This window comes from Chenopodium album, chromosome 22, assembly GCF_948465745.1.
Source record: "Chenopodium album chromosome 22, dcCheAlbu1.1, whole genome shotgun sequence".
NCBI classification, from domain to species: Eukaryota; Viridiplantae; Streptophyta; class Magnoliopsida; order Caryophyllales; family Amaranthaceae; genus Chenopodium; species Chenopodium album.
The window spans coordinates 29446198-29466380 of NC_137855.1; the positions used below are offsets into that span (position 1 = coordinate 29446198).

The following is a 20183-nucleotide window of genomic DNA, read 5'->3' on the forward strand; positions in this document are numbered from 1 at the left end:
AAACGGCGCCCCCCCACGACACGTGGCGACCTCTGATTGCGCAGCCAATCATGTCCCGAGATTTTAGGGCATAAACCCTAAGGGGGCACATGCTCCCACCCCTATAAATACCCCAATCATTTATGATGGGAGGGGGAATTTGATGTGACATTAATACAAGAGCTCTAAAAACGCTCCAACTTCTCTCTACTTTCTCTCTCTAGCCTTTTCCGTTTCCGTTCACTAACTTGAGCGTCGGAGGCGAATATTCCGATCACCGGAATATTCGTTATTTTGCAGGTGTCCGAGTCTTTGTCAACAGAGCGCGACTAGTATCCGAGGGAATCACAAAAAACCCCGAAACAATTATCATTATTACTATTATTATTATTATTGTTATTATTATTATTATTATCATTATTATTATTATTATTGTTAAGTGCATATAGATTTAGGTGAGTGAAAACATAAATATATGTGTACCATATTCAACATATGTTAATAGTATAAAGATAAAAGACAACAGTTTACTTATATTTATTTCACAAATTAAAAATTTTAAAATATAATGATTTAATCAGTAAGAATGATTTTACTTATAAACTTGTCTTAATCATATATTTTTAACCCTAAAATAATAATAATATACAAAGTACTACTTGAAAATAACCTTTTTTTTTATTATTATTCTTAAATTGTATGAAAAGATTTGAAAACTAAATTTAACTCTATGAATTAACAACCAATACCCACATAAAATGTTTCTAAATATTGTGATTCTAATATTAAATATTTATAAAAGAAATTGTTATAAATTGTTATTATTATTACTATTTATTTTTTTGAAAGAATTGTTACAATTATTAGAAATTATTAATTAATAATATTATTAAATATTAATTCTTAATAATTTGAATTATTAAATATTATTATTGATAATTATTATTAATAATTATTATTATGATTAATAAATATAAATTATTATTACTAATATTAATAATTATTAAAATATTTTTAATATTAATAATTATTAATTATTCAAAATAATAAACTATTATCATCAATACAATATTAATTATTATTTTTGAATATTATTTATTATTGTTGTTATTATTAATTATTATTTGAAAATAGAGCCGAGCCGAGCAGAGCAGATTTCTTTTGAGCAGAGCAGATTTGATTTGAGCAGAGCAGCTCTAAAGAAGTAAAGAACGGGGCCTTAGGTTGTAGTAAGTGGTTTTTGTAAAACAAGACATTAATTGCAATCACCATTTAAACGATCCACGAATTAAAACGAGTTAGATATAAGCGTATTTTTCTCAAGTTAAACTACCTTGGAGTTTAAAGTGTTTCGAGTTACTAACGATTTGGTGTTAGTTACAATTTTTACAATTCTTATATGATCATTGAAACTTACCTAAATCATTTTTATCAAACCCGAAACCGAACTAATACAAATTAAAGTTAATATTTGGATTCTATTTTGGTCTAATTTTATGAAATAATCTTATGTTAGCATTATATACTACTTGTTGTATATAGTAGCAGCAACCTACACTTTACCCAACTCTTTCTTCCTCAGTCTATAGACTGTGGCCAACTCTCAAAGCCACCTGTTTCTCCTTCTTCACTAACAGCCCCCACCAACATCGCCATTCACCAGCAACCAAAATCAACACATTACACATTTACATAAAACATAAACCCCCCCTTTTTCTTTTTAATTTCCACATAAATCCTTAAAATTTAATTAAAACCCTTTATATATTTTTTTAAAAATAATATTAATTTCCATTTTTATTATTTTTCCTCAAAAACCCTAGAATCTTTTCTTCACTCTCCCTTCCTTTTTCTCTCTTAAATCCTTTTTTTCTGATCATCATCGTCATCTTCTTCTTCTGAAAATGGGTCTCTGTCTCTTTTTCTGTGTAATCTAACACCTTAGATTTTTCACCTAAGAATAAAAGAGGAAAAAAGGAATCTAACCTCCTCTATTTCTAACAATAATTTTAATTTTTTTTTTTGGGTAATTTACTTGTTTAATTTGTAATTTCTTCAATACCCTTTTCAAATTTTCATCTAATTTTATCTGGGAATTTTTTATTTTGCAATTTTAATGGCTGCTGTTGCACAAAATGTTGTGAATTCTGATGATCAGTTCACTAAAAATTGTAACTCACCTACCCAGAACTCTGAGACTGACACTAATAAGAGTTCTGATTCAAAATCCGAATTCCAGAAGAATATTAACGAGCTTGCTGATATTTTATCCAAGTTGAATCCTTGGGCTAAGGAATTTATCCCCTCTTCTTTTCGTCTCAAGAATGATCAGTCTGTTCAGAACAATTTTTCCAAGGTTTCGAGCAATGATAATTTTCCTAATAATCGGAGGGTATTTGTCTTTTATCTATGTTTTGATCTTATATTTTATAATACTGCTGTTGTTTCTGCATTTGGATTATTGTTTAGTTATTTAATTTTGGTAATTTTCATATAAAATGGGTAAATTCGCCTTATAATTCGGGTTTTTGTGTTCTTGTGTTTATTTACAATTTTGGGATGCCTTTAATTTTTTTTGTAATATATGAAATTGTGGTGTTTTAGAACTAGAAAACTGGGATGATTTTCTGCCATTTTTGCTTTTGTTGAGGAGTCTATATTAACTCTTAGCATTGTTGTGGGGTTTAAATGGCTGTTTATTCTGTGATCATGGTAAATATTGTTAGGAATCATCGGCCTCTTTCGTCTTGGTGGATCGTGTTATGTGAAAACGAGTTGCCATAGTAGCTTTTTGTCTTGCACTCTTGATTGTACCCTTTGCCCCACCCCCTCTATAATTGCACTATAAATGTTCATGCAAACTTTATGGGCTTATATGTGAATTTTCAACTTGATCATTTGTGCATGAGCTGGTCATTATTCGAATTATAGATTTTGTTGAAATGGAATTTTGTGTATATAGTATTAAGAAGAATGGAATTAGTATTTGAATTATTTGAATACTTATCCCTTTTGGATCAATAAAGGTTAAAGAATGATTGGTGGTGTTGTAATTTGACTAGATTAGGGAACACTGAAGAGCTTTGCATCATTTTTTGTCTGTATTCTATTTCGTTCTTTTAGTTTTATTTATTATACAATCTATTCCAGAGGAGGAATAACTTTAACCAAGGGAGGAGACGGATGAATGGAAGATCTTTCCGGGCTCAGAGGGAAGAAAGCATTAGGCGGACAGTATATGTCTCTGACATTGACCAGCATGTAAGGAAGTTGAATAATAGTCTCTTTCGATTTATGAAATGCCATTTACTGGACAATTCGGAGAAGTTGTGCTGATGGAACTTTTTTTTACACATTCTCTAATTAGGTCACTGAAGAGCGATTAGCTGCCTTGTTTAGTAGTTGTGGACAGGTAATTTCTATGTCTGTTGAGTATTGGATTATTCTTGTGTCTTTTCTTTCTGTCTTCCTTTTATCTCCAAACTTTTATGTTGTGTTTGGATATGGATTGGGTGAAATGAGGTGATTGGGAACATAGGATTTTGTTGTCCTAAATTTTTAAATAGTGTTAGAGACCAATGAATGTGTATATCCAAATGCATATTGTTTGCTATCATTTCAAATTCTCCCGCCAAACCACATATTCTTCATTCTTTTCTATTTTTCTCGCTTCTTGAATCATGTAGTATGTGATGCACTTCAATAGATTTCTTTCTCTTCTTTCCTAATTCTCTATCTTATCTCTTTCTCTCTCACAATTTATTGACCGCTAGATTGCTCTGTAGCAATTTACAGCCATTGGACTTCTCCTTTTCCTCTTTTTTTTTTTTTTTATTATTATTATTTTTTTTTATTATTTTTTTTCCCCCTCTCACTCCTTTTGTCTCACTAGTATGTCATTCCTTCATCTCTCTAATCTATAATATCATAAAGGACAATCTCCTTTCATCTTTGCTGCACTCTAAAAGTCTTCTTAATTTTTTTTCCTTTTCAATTTAATTATTTTATGGGGAAATAATGCAAGCCCTTGCAATTTTCAAAGTTTCAACATGAAAGTGTATTTTTTTTTGGATGTATCAAATATATCAATTCCATAGTTAAAATATCACTTCCCAAACAACATGGGGATATTTGAAATTTCAGAATTCAGATCATTATGTTTTCCCAAACAAGAGATTTGGCATTAGAATTGAAGATGAATCTATTTCGAATGAACACATTGTTACCAAACACTGCCCTAATGAATACGTTAAAGTTGGTGCTTAGTTGTTTATCTAATATACTTTAATGTGATATCGTAGTTTAAAGTGAAGTTTATTTTGTGTGAATCACTAGAGCATATACACTTTTTATGGCAGGTGCTGTTGTATGGTATACTAAAGTGTACTCCTAAATTGTTCTGTAGTTCAATGTTGCTGATCATTCATCTATATGTCAAAAAAAAAAAAAAAAAAAAAAAAAACCCTTCTCTTGCATAAAAAGAGGGTTGTCAGAGTTCATACAACAGTAAAGTGTGTGTGTTTGTGCCTACGTGCGCATGTGTGGAATTAACTATAGCTTTCGTTGCACAATTTGAAAAATAATACTTCGTAATTTTTATACCATTTAAAAAGCTCAAAATATGCTTTTAAATGATTGATTTATCCTAATGCTTATATATAATTATTTTCTTTAAATTTGAAGTAGCATTATTTTAGAGATGATCATAAACAAATTTTAGGAAAAGTATAAGCTATGGTATAAATATGATTTTAATGATTAAGTAGTGTTATTGTTTTTTTGATGCCAATTATATACAAAAAATTGTCATGAAGGAAAAAAAAGTGACAAATTAAGTCTAAAATATTACTCCGTAGTTGTTATTGTTATTGTTATTATAGTATAGCAATAAAATTATTAATCTATTTATTTAAGGTTTTATTTTATTATCTTTTAATTTTCTCACCATATCAATTTGTATTTTAGCTCCTTAAAAAATGATTTATACCAACACCACCAATGCCTTATTTTCAGCTTAGATGAATTGTCTCAAGGAACAAAAGTTTTATTTTACCAAAACAAATAAAAATTGGATTTTGCCACCACATGGATTCCATCCATGAATCTGTTAGTGTGACTTATCTTCTTCCATTTCTCTTTTTTTCTTCACGATTTCTATTACTTCCTTGAATTTCCATTACCACATTCATTTAGTCAATTCTCCTCTTTAATCTCTCCTTCTCTTTAACATTATCCTACTAATTTAAAAAACCCTATTTTCTTTCTTTCTTTCTTCTTCTTCTTTTTCTTCTTCTTGTTTTTTAACATCTTATTTTGTTGAAACTGAACATTATTAAAATAAAACACCTAAAAAGCCTTACTAGGAATCAAGATTTGTTGAGGATGAAGTTTTCTTGTTAAGGACTATACATAGCAAAAGTCATGTTCATCTTTAATTTGCTTATATTTGAATTCGAATTTATTGAGTAAGTAACTAAAAAAAAAGCCATAAATCGCAACATCTTAAAGATCAAGTTGAGGCTAAAGAATTTGGCATATAACTCTGTGTGTTATTGGGATGCTATTGACGAAAAGTTATGCACCTCACATATAATAATAGGGGTGAACATGGTCTGGTTTGGTGCGGTTTAAGTCCAAATCAAACCAAACCACAAGATACGGTTTGGTCAATTTTCCAAACCAAACCAAACCATATTAGTATTGAAACCAAGCCAAGCCAAACCAAATCGTAATAATGCGGTTTGGTTTGCGGTTTATGATGAGACGACATTTTTTTCCTAAAAATTGTCAAATAATACTTAATAAATTTATAATAAATTTAAATAATTAGCCCAAAGGGATTAAATTACATTACAAAGTTATAATAAATTTTAGTAACTAACAATAGTTAGCCCAAAGGGATTAAATTACATTGCAAAGGAAATTAATACCTATTGAATTTGAAGTATTGAGAATGAGTATAGAGTATACTCACTGTATAGTTTTCTTTGGATTTTTCATGTTTTTTATTTTTATTATTATTTTTTAATAACATATAATAATTATTTTAATTTATTTAAAAATTATATAAATATTAAAATACGGTTTTCTGGTTTACGGTTTGGTTTGGTTTGGTTTATGTTGTTTGAAAAACCAAACCACAAACCTTAGTTACAAAAAATCGAAACCAAACTGTATTGTTACAAACCGTAAACCAAACCAAACTGGTCTGTAAACAGTCCAGACCAAAATGTGTACATCCCTATATAATAAGGCATGAATCTAATCTCTACAACATAATTTAATCTACTTCATAAGATTATAATGAATGAATGGGGTATGTTTAAGATTTGATTACCTATCGACTATTTAATTAGCATATATTATGCTTAACTTTCGAAGCATAAACATTCCTAATATATACTACTACCTAAAGCTCTGTTTGTATGAGAATATTTATTACATTACCATATCTCATACCCACATGGCCACATCCATTGTGTGGCACTCTTGCAAATATGTTTTTCGGTAGGGAAAATAAGTTTAAAAAAAGTCTAGTGAAGAGTAGTAAATTGAATACAATGAAGGTTAATGTTATAACTTTGGTTATATGGTTTTTACAATTGTGTTTATCTAAAGTAAAACTTTAACCATGAAGGCCACCTTGCCAATTGCCATATGTGGCTTTGATGATAGTTTTTGCATGCTTAAATAGGTGTTTAATGGTGTTTGGGTGTAAGTAGCTTTGTGGCAAGGTGTTAGTGGTGATAGTGGCAAACTGTGATATGATATTTGTTTATTAGGGTTTACTCTCCCTTTTAAAAATTATTGAAAGAAAAGATCTTAGATGTACATATAATACAAACCATCAAGTTTTATAGTTGTGAATTAGTAAAGTAAAGGCATTACCTACAATGATTTGTCTTGTATATAAAACCAAGTAAGCCCCTAGAACATGCTTGAATTTTTTTACTGTAGTGGAATGAAATCTCTCTTATATGGGAATTAAGTTCTTAAAATTTTGAGTGCATGTATCTTGATGTTTTTTGTTAATTTAATGGGTGGATTTCATGAAATAATGGAATTTATTTGTAGTTCTGTTTTTGAAATAAAACAAAGAATTTGGAAATTTTATCTTTTTTCATTACAAGAGTGACTTTAACATGCCAATACACTGAAAGTGTAACTTAAAATAAAAATTGAATTAACTGCTATTAACAACATTTTAATTTATCTACCAAATTTTATTAAGAAGTTAACCATTTTGAATATTATTTGTCATGAAACTTGTAGTTTTACTAGAACGAATAATCATAGAATTAAGGAAAGGCTTGTGTAAAGGCTAAGGGAAGGTGGTGATCAAGATTTAGGTAGAAAAATAGTAATATCATTTGTAATTTAAAAAACCCTTCAGAATAACTCTTTACATTCAAATACCTTTTGTGCACAGATTTGTTTCTTGAATATTTGTTTTAATGTGTGGACCATTTTTGGCTTCATGCATGTTGACCATTCTTAATCCAATTTGTTCTCATATCCAGATTAATTCAATTTATTCCCTTCTTTTACTAATGTTCGACTTACTTTCCATTATAGGTTTTAAAAAATTTGACTCACTTTTAAATTATTCCAAATTAATTCAATGTATTCCCTTCTTTTACTACTTTAACACATCTTTTTGTTACACCCACTCACAATTTCGTCACTTTTTATTCATTCATTTATTTTTAATGGAGTAACAACAGTTTTCAGCTACTGAGTCAACCTTGGAGTAATTTTTTCTTTTCTTTTATGAAAACTTTGCTAATTTGAAATATAATTTTGTTTTTTCAAAATTTAAATCAATGATATATAATTAAATTAAATAATTATTTATATAAAGTCATGCTTGGGCGATTCCTTATGATAATTTATGTTAGCCGACCCCAAATCATTTTGGGACTAAGGCTTTGTTGTTGATGCTTGGATGTATCATACGAATAAAATTAAAAAAAAAAAAAAAAAATTAACTATGGTTTCAAAAAAATAAAAACAAAAAAAATTAACTGTAGTAAACCATGATTCACATTTGATAAAATTTTGTAACTTTATCGTGAAAAAACCATAATCTTTCATGAAAACTTTGCTAATTTGAAATGATTTGAAAGTAAATTTAATGATATGCAAAATTGTCATAGCTTATAGTCAACAATAAAAAAAAAAATTAAATCTATAGCCATGATTCATAGTTGACTGGATTCTATAATTCAACAATATTTTTTTTTCCCCTCAAAGGCGCAAAGCTACTTATTAAGTTATTTATTATAACCTATAAGATGAATGTAATTTATTTTTTTTTTAATTTATATTTTTTTGACAGGGAGATGAGGGTAAAATTAGGATGTATTAATTATCTGTGTTTTATGTATCAAAATATCAATGCTATTGATTGGCTAAAGACTATTGCACTAGCTTTATACAGTTTAATAAATTTGAATTCCCTTCGTTTCAGGTGAATGCAAATGCATCTTTGATACATAAAATCTCTAATTCTTCTATCAGCAGAATTTATGAAAATTTGATATGCTAGAATTATACGTTGAAATGACTGCAAAGTGAGACATGTGAATATGCAAAACTCGAATTGTTATACCAAGAGAGTAATTTATACTTAGTGTAATCTTTTCTGTATCTCCTAGTTGTATTATTGAGATCTGTAGCTCATCTTCCTTATGCTAATATGTTTTTCTTTTCTCATCTTACTAAGGACGAAATTGATATCCCAGTGTTCCTTTGGTCCTAATATTGGTTAAGAGCAGAGAGCTCCAATCATTCACCTACTAGGCTAATACTTTGCCTTCAATAATTTACTCACGGACTTACAACATACATACATACATACATACATACATACATACATACATACATACACATGCTTTTGTATTTCATTCATGTAGCCGACCCCACTTATGGGATTAAGGCTTTGATTGATTGATTGATATCTTTTAACTCTCTTCCGATAGACTGAAATTATGTCAATTTCGCTCGATCAATCAAGGATTTACTACCCATTTTTTATTTATTTTTATTTTAATATCTCTTCTATATTTGCAATTCTTCGCTTCTTTCTCTTCTCTTATTGATTCATAGATAATTGGAAAGGGAGAAATTATTCCAATACATGGATGAGACAAAGCAGAGACTAAGTTGGTTGAAAGCACCTCCCAATGATTCTCAGTTACCTTGGCCAGTTGTTATGGCTTTTGCTATGCCTTTACTATTTTTACGCTCTTAAATTGGAGTGCAAGAATTCCACCTTTGTATTTGGGATTAGGCAGTTTTTTCTTATTTTATGAGGGACTATTGAGGTAATTAGGCTTGAGGGAGATTGGGAGGATATTTGAATTGAGGAGATTTTTGTAAAAAAAAAAATTAGGTTGTTTTACAATTCCTTTGTTTGAAAGCTTTCTTGTAAACTTTTTGTTCAAAACCTTTCATTTAAAGAAAATTATTAACCTTATTTCAATTGCTACTCTTTTGTTTGACGGAGCTCTGACTATTTCTTAATTGAATAAAACTAGAAGTTAATGAGGTTGAGGATGACAAAAACTAGATCAAAGGAAAGGGGGTTAGAAGTGAAGCAAAAGGATGGATGGGAGTAAGGTGAAGGGAGGGAAAGGATGGAAAAGAGGAGAAAGGGAAGAAAAAGGCAACAGACGAAGGCTAAAAACCATACTGGTGACGGTCAAAGCCGGATTGTTTACTTTTCTCACCTAAATCCGGTGTAAGGTATGATTTTTCTACCAAAACCATCATAAAAACTAGTTTCCCTGATACAAACTGAATAATAAAAGGTTTTTTTCCTCACAAAATAACCCTTCATAAAAGTTGATACTTGGCAGGTTTTTCTTCTTAATTTAATACTTATCTGCTTTGGAGCTTCTGGTTTTTTTTCTTTTGTTTAGCTGCTTGTTGGGTTTTGGGTAGGTTGAATATGGTGTTCTAGTATAGGTCTCATTTTGTCTCTTTACATCATAGAAATGAGGTTTTCCTTCTGTACTATTTAGAGAATTATGTAAAAGTGTACAATTGTCACCTCATAGATAATCTTCACTGTAAGTTTTGTTAGTCTGACTGTTGGTGGTTCTTGCTCAATTTCTAACTTGAAGAAAAGCTGTAGGACATGTATTGGCAATTGACATTCAGTGAAATGACATGATATGTGGTAATGCAGTCTGTGATAGTGTTATTGTAGTGATGAACAACATATCTGATTAAATGAGAGATCTAAGGTTTATCCTGTTCTCGAACTCTCAAAAGGATATTACTTTCTTAGTCCTCAGTATTTCCCAAATATCTCTATTTCTGGATAATCTTACATACCTGTAAAGTTTCTATGTCAAATTTGGTAATTAGAGTAGTAAAAGAAATGGTGGGTGACATCACAAATAACATGCTCTGTTGAGGCTATTTGAGGAATAAGTGAAGATTATTCTCGACCCAGATCTTAGCTCTCTGTTTAAGTGTATGATTTGGGATTTTTTTTATCATTTTGGTTAGAGCTGATCAATTGGTCCTGTCCAGACCGATTTTGGGTGGGCTTTGGACATTAATATCCGGGCTGGGCAGGCCGTGGACAGGTGTCTTAAGATATTTAGTTATTTTTTTCGGCCTGCCTGAAAAGCTCACCCCAATTTTACGGGCTTTGAACAAACAATTTTGGCCGTACTTTGGCCTGGCACGACATAGTGGGTATTATTTTCCTCTGGTCTGGCCCCATCCGACCCATGATCACCTATTTTTGCTTATGCCCTGTAATGGGTTTGGTATATGGTGAACCACATCAGCTGTGTTTATAAACTTTCTCGCCTTCTACAACTTCTCTTCTCTTAGATCTGTGTACATGCCAAACGATGCTTATTTTTTTGTTTTTACTTTCTATTATATGATTTTTTTTAATTTTTTATGGGATTTAGTTGCAAGCTACTCTTAATTTCTCAGTTGTTTATGGGACTTTATCGACAGCGTGTTTCTGACTTGTTTTGGGACAAATTGTGTATTATTTATAATTTGATTGTAGTTGAAGTGATTGGTGTACTTGATTTATATGCTTAAATGAAAAGTCCAAATTTGTCTGACCAATTGGCATATATTTGTGGTGATTTGCAGGTTGTTGACTGTCGGATTTGTGGTGACCCTCATTCAGTTCTTCGTTTTGCTTTTGTAGAATTTGCTGATGAGCGTAAGTGGTGATCTTGACTCTCCTTTGATTTCCATTTTTCTATTTCCTTGATCTCATGCTTACATTGTCTGAATTTTGGTAAGCAGATGGTGCTAGAGCTGCTCTAAGCCTAGGTGGAACAATGCTGGGTTACTATCCAGTCAGGGTTTTGCCTTCAAAAACTGCTATACTCCCTGTGAATCCTACATTTCTTCCCAGGGTATGTGTACTTGGTTATATGTTTCCAAATTAACGGTATTATCCTCATAACTCACACAAATAAAATCATTCTATATTTCAATGATTTACAACAGTCTGAAGATGAGAGAGAAATGTGTGCAAGAACTGTCTACTGTACAAATATTGATAAAAAGGTATAACAAGTCCTAATCAATGATTGTTTTTACACTGCATGTTTCAATCAAGTTCTTGTTTGTGTATCAATGATGATGAACCTTGGAATGCTGTTGACCAGTTTTTATTTATTTTTATTTTTATTTTTTATCGTGTTGTTTTAGGTTTCTCAGTTGGATGTTAAGAATTTCTTTGAAAGTGCTTGTGGTGAGGTATGCCCATATATATACTGAACTCAGTTTTATTCAAATGCAATAAAGCCTCAATAATATATATTTACAATGATGATTTTTTCTTCACAGGTTTCCCGCTTGAGGCTTTTGGGGGACAATGTGCATTCAACTCGTATTGCTTTTGTTGAATTTGATATTGTAAGTAACACTTTACTGGAGGCCTGCAAATTTTGTGGAACCTGTTTTCAGTTTATTGTTTTATCCTTCATTAAATGTTTATATGTCAATGTTGGTTTTCTTAGTAGTTGAGTTTGAGCATGGTATCTGCTGATAGTAGACATCTACGTTTCCCATGATAGGCTTACATTCTTCAAAGCTTGTGTGTGAGCATTATCTTTTGGTGTTAAAACTGTTAATGCAAGAATAATACCATAACATAGATATACTTGGCAGTTGGCACATACATTATTTTTAGTTAACATGATGCTTTTTCATGTTTGCCAATGCATAACTTCAACAACATATCTTTCATTGCCTATAAATCACAGAAGATGGTCAACGGGTGTTTTTAACCGTAGTTTTTGAGTAGCTTTTAGGAAAAATTTAGTTGTTTGGCTTTCTATTTAATGAAAAAGTATTAAAGAAAAATGAGTGTTTGGCAATGTAGTGGTGGGTAGTGTTTAGTGGTAGAGGTACATTTACCAAATATAAATTCTACAATGGTCATCCTTAAAATGACCACCACTATTCCGAAATCTAATTGGCTGATTTTTCTTTTTTTTTTTAAAAAAAAAAAAAACTTGGTCAAACCTCTTCTTTTTTTTTTTCTTTCATTTTTCCAAAAATTAATTTCTGATTTTTCAAAAATGTATTTAATTATCTTCATAATTAGTTTATTAAAATCACTTTATAATAAAATCAAAAAATTATATTAAATTAAAAATTAAAATCAAAATATTGTTCTTCATTGTTCTTCAACGTCTTCAAGGTTCTTCATCCATGGATGAAATTAACCACCGATTCAAGAAGAATTGATTGAAATTCCGGCAGAATCATAACCTCAATACTTTAAACGCTGTAATCCATTGAAGAGAACTTCAACAATGTAACGCATTTCTTTATTAGCATTGAAGTTCAAGTATGCAAAGATCCCACATATTTTTCATAATGAATTTTATTATGCAAATAATAAATCAATTATCATGTAGACCGTAGGATTAAAAATCAACTTAGATTCGCATGAACTCTGATTTCCAAAAACTTAAAATTTTGCATATAATGTGTAGATCGGGGCATGTTTTCAATATTCGTCAATTCGTGAGTGTATGTATGGGACAAAGATCATGAATTGATGGTTAATTTCATCCATGAAGAACCTTGAAGAACATTAAATAACAACGAAGAATAATATTTTGATTTTAATTTTTATATGAAATCTTATTTTTTGGCTTTATTAAAAATTGATTTTAGTAAATTAATTATGAAAACAAAAAATACATTTTTAAAAATGAAAAATTAAGTTTTGAAAAAAAGAAAATGAATAAAAAATTCAAAAAAGAGGTTTGACCAAGCAAAAAAAAGGAAAAATTAGCCAATCAGATTTCAAAATAGTGGTGGTCATTTTAAGGATGACCACTGTAGAAACATAAGTTATTAACTTTTGAAATTAAAGGTAGCAACGGACTAGATTATAGATTACTACCTTTTAAAATGGATAATTAAAGGTGGCAGGGGTTAGTTGATAATATAGATAATTAAATTACTACCTTTTTTTTTTAATGGCGTTAATTGTTAAATCTTTTTCCTGATTCTGATTATAATAGTAAATCTGAGTGTTAAACTTGCTAGTGTGACAGAAATTAGTAAATGCTAAAGAGATTAATTGCACTGCCGGTTGCTATATTTTGTTGGTTTTGACTGATCTTTTTTTTTTTTTTTTTTTTTTTTTTTTTTTTTTTTTTGGGTCTCCTGTTAGTTGTCAAATAAATTCTGTTCCTTACCATTGACGAAATGCTAGCTCTGCTTGAGCCTCTTAGCATTGTGGCACCAAAGTTCTTAAGCTGTTTCCGATTGGATCAAAATATCTGTCACACTAGCTATCTTTTCTGATAATTGGCAAAATATATATAGTGAGTCGAACCAAGTTTATTTTCTGTTGCGAAGAATGAAGAAATCTTGATTTTCCCTCCATTAGTTATATAGCTGTCTTTTTAGCAGTTTAATTCTTTTTGTCTTTTCTCTTCTGCATCTAAACCCACTTGGGGAGCATAAGCACTGATAACATTCACAATCTCCTTGCCACATAGCAACTTCAGCCTTATCAACCTATCGTTCTTCCGATAGACCTCGATCACCTCTTTTGCCAACCTCTCATCGAGAACCACTCAGAGAAGTTATATATTGGAGGGGATCTAAATGGGCACGTTGGGGCGAGCCGAGATGGCTATGAGAGTGTCCATGGAGGCTTTGGGTATGGGCAGAGGGACGCCGGTGGTGAAGCTATTATGGATTTTGCCCAATCATATGATTTAATTTTGGCTAATACTTGGTTTAAGAAGAGGGATTCACACTTGATAACTTTTCGGAATGGAGCAAATGCAACTCAAATAGACTTCCTGCTCACAAGGAGCATAGATAGACAAAGTTGCATAAACTGTAAGGTTATCCCAGGGGAGAGTGTGGTCACCCAACACCGGCTATTGGTAATGACTATTCGTCTGAAAGAGAAGGCGAAGAAAAAAGTTAGACAAGAAGAACCAAGGATAAGATGGTGGACCCTAAGGGATGCAAAAGCTAAGGTTTTTACAGAAAAGGTAATTGAAGAAGCGGATTGGGATGGAGAGGTGGATCCGGACATGACCTGGTTACGAATGAAGAACTGTTTCCTAAGAGTGGCCAAAGAGGTCTTAGGGGAAGTAAGGGGAAGAACTTCGGTACAGAGAGATACTTCGTGGTGGAATGAAGAGGTGAAAGCAGTAATTAAGCAAAAAAGGGAATGCTATCAAGCCTTAGGAAAATGTAGGAGTGATGAAACCTTTGCAGCGTATAAGGAGGCTAAGAGTAAGGCAAAGGCAGCTGTTCGCCAAGCAAAAGAAAAGGCATATCAGGAGGTTTATGAAAAGCTTGATTCCAAGGAGGGAGAAAGGATCATTTATAAGATGGCAAAGAGAAGACAAGAGGCAAGGAAGGATATTGGCATGGTGAAGTGTGTCAAAGATAAGAACCAAATGGTCCTAGTGCAAGAGGAGGGCATCAAGGACAGGTGGAAGGGGTACTTCGATGAATTATTTAATGGAAGTAATGGAGTTGTGATAGGAGATACCTCTATGAGTGATGAAGAAATCAACATGGAGTATGTGCGAAGGATTAGGAGAGTAGAGGTGGAGATTGCACTGAGGAAGATGAAACCTAAGAAGGCGGTTGGCCCTGATGGGGTACCGATAGAGGTGTGGAGGTGTTTGGGTAAGATTGGTATTGATTGGTTAACAAACCTTTTCAACAAGATATGGACGGCTACAAGGATCCCACAAGATTGGAGGAAGAGCACCTTGGTCCCGGTTTATAAAAACAAAGGAGACGCTCAAGATTGTTCTAACTATCGAGGAATTAAGCTTATGAGCCATACTATGAAGTTGTGGGAAAGGGTGATTGAACAAAGGTTGAGGGCATGCACAAGCATTTCAGATAACCAATTTGGTTTTATGCCTGGGAGATCTACTATGGAGGCAATCCATTTGATAAGACAAATGATGGAGTTTTATAGGGTAAAGAAGAAAGATCTTCATATGGTCTTTATTGATTTAGAGAAGGCATATGACAAGGTGCCAAGAGAGATACTTTGGTGGGCAATGTTGAAGAAAGGTATCCCACGAAGGTATGTAGACCTAGTTAAGGATATGTATCGGGATGTGTCAACAAATGTGAGGACATGCGGAGGGTTGACAAAAGATTTCCCTATTACAATCGGATTGCATCAAGGGTCTGCATTAAGCCCTTTTCTTTTTGCAACGGTTCTAGACGAATTAACTAGACCAATTCAAGATGAGGTTCCATGGTGTATGCTGTTCGCAGATGATATCGTTTTGGTGGATGAGACTAAGGATGGGGTTAATGTCAAGTTGGAGCAATGGAGGCAAAGGTTGGAATCTAGAGGGTTTAAGCTAAGTCGGAGTAAGACTGAATATTTGGTATGTCGTTTTGGCACTCAGAGGGGGACAAGCAATGAAGTGGTGAGTTTGGATGGAAAGGATTTGACCATGAGTGAATGTTTTAAGTACCTAGGGTCGATCATCCAGAAGAATGGTGACATTGATCAAGACGTGACCCACAGGATTAAGTCAGGGTGGCTTAAATGGAGAGCGGCCACGGGAGTGCTATGCGACCGCAGCATTCCCTTAAAGTTGAAGGGAAAATTCTACAGGACTGCCATAAGACCAGTGTTGCTCTATGGTACAGAATGTTGGGCTTCTAAGAAAGAGCATATTAAAAAGATGGAGGTTACGGAAATGCGCATGTTAAGGTGGATGTGTGGAAACACTTTAAGAGATAGAATCAGAAATGAGGTTATTCGCAAGAAAGTAGGTGTGGCGGGCATTGTAGATAAATTAAGGGAAAATCGTCTGCGTTGGTTTGGACATGTAAGACGGAGACCCGAGGGTGCACCGGTGCGAAGAGTGGAAGAGTGGGACCATGGAGGGATTAAACGAGGAAGAGGGAGACCAAAGATGACTTGGTTGGAAGGAGTGAGGAAGGATATGAAGTGCATGGATTTACGTGAGGATGAAGTTTTGGATCGTAAGGGATGGAGGAGAAAGATTTATGTTGATGACTACACGGAATAATCAAATTTGGTTCATGTTAGCCGACCCCACTTTTGGGATTAAGGCTTTGATTGATTGATTGATTGATTGATTGAATTCTTTTTGTCTTTTGCTTTTTTCATTAATATGAATGAAAATTTTGCTTAAAGAGCTTGCCATGTGTGTACTAATAAATAATGGGTAAGAGCGTGAGACTGTCAGATATTGTTTGATCTGAATCTGGCCTAAATTAGTTTTGTTCTCTTCTCTTCTCTTCTACTTGGGAGGATGAAGTGTCAAATTAGACACGGGTGTACAAGCATCGGACTCGCCCATTTTCTTGAAAAAAAGGTGTGTTTTTAGTTAAAAATGAAATTTCGGTGTCGGTGTCCGACACGTGTTGTGTCAACACGGACACGTGAGGTAAATGAAAGAGTCCGAGTAACATAGCTTCTCTTATAACAAGGTGATCTGGTATTAATGGATTTGATTTCTGGTCTGGCTTGGTATGACTCTTTTTGGAGTTTTGGACTGATCTGATTCTAACCAGAATATCAATTATTTGATTTTTTTTTTCGGCCTTCGTTGTTTTTTTTTTTTTTTTTTTTTTTTTTTTTTTTTTTTTTTTAAAAAAAAAAATCTTTTTATTTATCTTTTGACTGATTTTTTTTTCTTCTCTTATTTAGTCGGAGAACGTACACCTAAATATGAATGTGATTATTAGTGGACTTCATTGCCTCTGAGTTATGGTCTACTCCAATGCAATTGTTATCCTTGTTGTATTAGCTAATAGCAATGCAACTCCCCACTTCCTTCCTTCCATTTCCTTAGTCTATAAGCTCCCTCAACCTGGGCATGAAATTAGCTGGAAATAATTGGGTATGAAATCTAGCAAGCATGAGCATCTGAGTAAATTTATACACTCAACTTTCAATGCAAATACTTGACTAATATAATAAAAAATATGAAGTGGAAAAATATAAGACATGATTGCTCATTGTGATCTTTAATTCTTGCTGGGTCAATCTCTTCTACATTGAAGTTAATTGACATAATATTCATTAGTTAGGATTGCGGAATCCTATTTATTTAAGGCGGAAGAAGTAAAAAGGTCTTAACTATAACTACTACTTTGACTAGGATATTCGAGAACTTGTGCCGCATCTTTCATTGAAATGAACTCTACACAGGGTCCAATCCTAACCAAATAAATCTTACTATTGGACTTTTGAATTGGACTCAGATTCTTTTTTGGATTTGGGTTGGATTATATCTTCTGATCAGTCAGATGTAGACCAAACTCTAACTAGATTTCCTTCCAACACCAGATTTGTCCAAACAATTTTATAAATAACTAATGTTACAACTGACTTAAGTACTAACAACTAGTTGCCAATGGCAAGCAGACCTTTTTCCACTTCAATGCAGTGTCAAGTCTACCTTCCCTCTTATGATAAGGAATAAGGATTGTGTTTGTTACCCTTTTAGTTGAAAGATTATTTTTTGGAAATCAATTTTTTTCATGTTTTTGAATATAGTACCCTCATAAGTGTTTATGTTTAGTTTTTTATTTTTATTTTTTTATTATTAGCTTTTAGTCAGTTCAATACATGGTTAAGGTGAGCTTCCTAGACCCTGCCAAGTACCGGGCTCTTGTTTTGCATATATTTGTGTGGTTTCCTTGAAATTTTCAAGTGTGGTAGCATGATGTTGGGCGTCCTACAAGTGAAATTTTATTTTATGATCATATTTAATTGACTATTACATACTTCGTATATTACATGGCATCACTAAAGCATGGGGGACGATACATGCTCTAATTGTTTTGCACTTTTGCTATATAATCATGTATATCTGGTGTGTAAAGTGTAGTGATTTGGGAAATTAAGCTCCCTCAAGTTTCAATAATATCAAGTTCTAATAGTAAATTAGTAAGCTTGATATTTTATCATCTGGTAGCGAGCTAGCGACAATCATATGCCTACCCAACTTATTTATTCCCCAATTTATTCTTGTTTCCAAATGGAAAGCTCTATTTTATAAGATAATAATATTGCCCCCCTTCTCCATGGTGCTTCCATTATATAACACCTGTATTTCTTCTGCAGGCTGAAAGTGCTATCATGGCCTTGAACTGTAGTGGGATGATTTTAGGAACTCAACCCATCAGGTAGTGTTTTGCCCAGAAAGTAGTGCTCCATTTGCTGTGAATTTATTACTTCGTGTAAACTTCGTATATTTATTAGAAAATGACATGTGTATGGTTTGAAAGTGCTAATAAGCATGTTTAAATCTTGTGAAATTTGTAGGGTGAGTCCTTCAAAGACACCAGTGAGGCCAAGACTCCCTCGACCAGCATCAAATTGAGTTAGCTCTCATCCAAATCCACGATTCGTGGATTGCGGCCAACATGTAGTTAATGCAATCAGGAAAAGACCACCTTGTTGAAGGGATGGTGAACAACTTTGATTTCTCTTTGATGTCTCTTGTTCCTTTAACAATAGTCATCCTGCCATGAGGTTCAAACATATAGGACCCTGCTCTGCTTCAATTGAAGTTTTTTCAGGACAGTATCCGACTTTAATGTTTTATTGCCTAACCCATTTATCTATGGTTATTCGATAATTCCTGCACACAAGAATAATGTACTTTTGTCACCTCTACTTGGGTTGTTAGGATTAGCAAAAGGAACAATTTTGAGGTTCTGGTGCAACCGTAAATAGGGATGACCTTGAGCCTGAGTATCTGATTTTGATCATTTTATGTCCTTAACCCCCCTTTTGTCTCCCTTGGTGATGCTCTGAAAAACCTGATAACTTTGGTACCACTGTACCACTAGCAGTACTCTAAGATTCAGTTTTCCTTTTTTGTTTACTTGTTCGTTTTTCCCTGAAAAAAAACAACCGATCAATTTGTCCCTGTCAAGTTCTCATTTCTCCCGTTTGCTAATGCTCCGAAAGTTACTCCCCTCAAGCCTAATAACTCGGGTGACAGTAACTGCACTTATACTTGGCCACTTGGGTGACAATACAACCTTCATTATCATTTGTACCTCATAAGAATTTGTGGATGCTGACCCCTAGCTTAGTCTAGGAGTTGCTGTTGGTGGAAGCTGTGACAATTGCTAATACGGTCCCTGCATGATACGTCTTTTACTTCGTGCCATTGCGAAGTGAAGAGGTGTATTGTGCAAACTAGATTGCGAGTTTTTACAGTGTTAGAAGCATTAGGAGCCCATGTGACATTATTATTCGCGTTGACACTAATTAGACTGCTATTATTAGATTCAGAGCTGCTTAGACTGGGTTTCCTCTCAAAACTTACCTCATACCAGAGCTGACTGAGCTACAAGTCAAGTTAGACTGTGAGGTCAGTCGAGAGCATACCAGAGCTAACTCTAAAACGGCTCAACTATTTCACAGAGTATAAGTTTATAGCTCGAGCTTGATTGATTGTTATATTCCGAGTTAGGTCTGAGCTTTAATCCATATAACAACGTTTGAACAAGAATCAAGCCATGCGAAGAAATACTTTAATCCTTTAGCTTGTAACAATTGGGAGCATAATCTTTTAATTCTTACTATAAGAGGAAGTATAGGCCTTGAATGAAATATGTTCAATATAATCATGTAAAATTTGACTTGGGCTAATCCCAATCTTTTATGTTAATATTGTTCCGTTGTTTTATAACAATCAAAT

General features: G+C 32.9%; 1 protein-coding gene across 1 annotated transcript; it reads left to right on the forward strand.

Moving 5' to 3' along the window:
* The first annotated feature begins 1563 nt into the window (after positions 1-1563).
* LOC145603468 (polyadenylate-binding protein-interacting protein 9-like) lies at positions 1564-19274 on the forward strand. Its single transcript, XM_081659379.1, has 10 exons — positions 1564-2371; positions 3130-3240; positions 3347-3391; positions 11107-11179; positions 11266-11378; positions 11473-11532; positions 11677-11724; positions 11815-11883; positions 18593-18654; positions 18794-19274. The coding sequence occupies exons 1-10, from the start codon at positions 2096-2098 to the stop codon at positions 18849-18851; spliced, it is 915 nt and encodes a 304-aa protein (XP_081515505.1). The 5' UTR covers positions 1564-2095; the 3' UTR covers positions 18852-19274.
* Positions 19275-20183: the final 909 nt, after the last annotated feature.

Bases quoted from the DNA above. Each gene is read 5' to 3' on its own strand.
- LOC145603468 (XM_081659379.1), top strand. From the start codon at position 2,096: ATGGCTGCTGTTGCACAAAATGTTGTGAATTCTGATGATCAGTTCACT. The intron at 11,884-18,592 runs GTAAGTAACACT...TTTCTTCTGCAG, and splicing joins CTTTTGTTGAATTTGATATT to GCTGAAAGTGCTATCATGGC. The intron at 18,655-18,793 runs GTAGTGTTTTGC...TGAAATTTGTAG, and splicing joins TTAGGAACTCAACCCATCAG to GGTGAGTCCTTCAAAGACAC.